The 1909-nt window shown below is 64.3% G+C and overlaps 1 protein-coding gene across 1 annotated transcript in view; it reads right to left on the bottom strand.

Moving 5' to 3' along the window:
• Positions 1–543: 543 nt before the first annotated feature.
• CHST8 (carbohydrate (N-acetylgalactosamine 4-0) sulfotransferase 8) overlaps positions 544–1909 on the bottom strand; it is a 74195-nt gene continuing 72829 nt past the window's right edge. The window contains 2 exon segments of the mRNA XM_010848944.1: positions 544–1392; positions 1395–1652. Coding sequence (XP_010847246.1) covers positions 544–1392; positions 1395–1652 — 1107 coding nt within the window.

The raw sequence follows: 1909 nt of genomic DNA, 5'->3' as shown, positions 1-1909 counted from the left end.
CCTCCCAAGGGAGAAAGAGACCCAGAAAGCCCCGGGGAAGGGTCCCTGTGCTCCCGCACCAACACACAAAGTATAGACATCCCTGCTCTGGAAACCATGTGCTTTATTTCAAACCTCATTCCAAGGGAAACTCCCCCCTGGGTCGTAGAAAAGCTGCAAACCCTGCGGTTTGGTTCAAGGCAATGCTAAGGTAAATCCCTTACTGCTGGGGCCCTCGTCCGCTGGGCCTCAGACTTCCCTGGTCATCCCTGGTCATCCTGACTCTTCATGGAGCTGGGTGTGGGCAGCCGGGACTCTGGAGTGTCCAGGTCACCGCCCTCCCCCGCAGCCCCTAGCATCTTCCTTATTTGAGGAGTATGGAAGGGGGTTATGGGACAAGGGCCAGCGTCTGGTCCAAGGCCTGGGCCTCTGTCCCCCCGCCGAAGGGCCTGCGCCACCCTCAGAGCCCTGTTGCTCTGGGTACATCTCTGCTCCCAGGTGAGGCCCCAAGGAGGAGTGGGATGCCCCTGCGGACCGGTGAGTGGGTGGGGCTGGCCCCGCCCCTCAGTACAGGTCTGCAAAGGGCTTGGAATAGTTGAACATCAGGTAGTCCATGTAATAGAAGTCGTAGGTGCGCTGCCGCTGCAGGGTAGAAAGCTGGGCGAAGTACTGGTGGGTGATGCGGGCTGTCGTCCGCGCCTCCTCCGAGTGCCGGTCCTTGAACCGGGGGAAGGTTAGGTTCCGTGGTGCGTGGATGAGGCTCAGGAAGAAGTTGGCATCGTCCTCCATGCTCTCAAACTTGCCCACAAAATCATAGTCGATGAGACAGGGGCTGCAGAGTCGGCTGACATGGTCCCAGTGGATGTCCATGCCCACCGGCCGGTGCACGTCCAGCAGGTACTGTACGAACTCGGGGAACCGTACGCCGGAGCCCGTCCGCAGGGCCTCCCGAGAGGCGTTGGCCCGGTACCGGGCCAGGATGGCCTTGCCGAAGACGGGGTGATAGTAGCTATTGGGGTGCTCGAACTTGTCGCGGAAGGCGGAGACCAGCCTCTCGAAGGGCTCGCGCACGAAGAGCATCTTGGTGTAGGTGCCCAGGCGGTGGAGGATGCCCTGGCGGTCGAAGGTGTCCAGCCGCTTGAGGGCGCTGCCGTAGTGCACGGTGTCGTGCTGGATGTCGGTGGTGGACGAGGCCAGCCCGGCCAGCACCATGAGCACGCGCTTCCAGTTGGAGCAGCCTGCCTTGGGCACCTCGCAGTACAGCACGCGGTGGCGGTCCTCCACGAAGATGCGGGACACGTGGCGGGGTGTGACCGCCCTGCGGCTGCTGCTCGCGCGGTACTTGGCGCACGCCTCCCGCATCACCCGCTTGCGCTCCCGCTGGGTCTCGCGCAGTCTGGCCCAGCGGCCGGTCCCAGGGCCCCGGGGGCCGGCCGGGCCAACGTGCCGGCCGAGCTGTTGGCTGGGAGGGCCGCCGCAGCCGGCATTTTCTTGATGAGCAGCCGTCGGCGGCGCTGCCGGGGGCGCAGACGGGCCCCCACGGTTAGCTGAGCTTGAGGGTCCTGGGACATCCGCAGGCTCAGGCCCCGCGGGGCGCGGCTGGACAAGTCTCGGGTAACCCTCTCCGTGGCTGCCTTAAAAGGACCATCCTGGAAACTGCCTGGTGGGAGGTCCTGGGGCGAGAAGAGAGGTTGGTTAGTAGCATGGACAGATTGGCTGGGCACTAAGGCTCCCACGGGACCAGGCACTCGCCAAGGCCGAGGTCCCTGCCTCCTCTGTGGACTGAGGTTTTCTCAAATGAGGGCGAAGGGGACAGCCTGGCCCTGCAGGATGCAACCCCTTTGGTCTGAACCCGCATACAGTCCCCAGAGCCCCGTCTCCCTTCAAGGGTCGTGGTGTGTGTGTGGCGGGGGTTGGGGGTTGGGGGCGG

This window comes from Bison bison, unplaced genomic scaffold (genome assembly GCF_000754665.1).
Source record: "Bison bison bison isolate TAMUID 2011002044 unplaced genomic scaffold, Bison_UMD1.0 scf7180017864280, whole genome shotgun sequence".
Taxonomy (NCBI): domain Eukaryota; kingdom Metazoa; phylum Chordata; class Mammalia; order Artiodactyla; family Bovidae; genus Bison; species Bison bison.
Note: the sequence above shows the minus strand (reverse complement) of the source record. Positions and strands in the feature narration are given on the sequence as shown.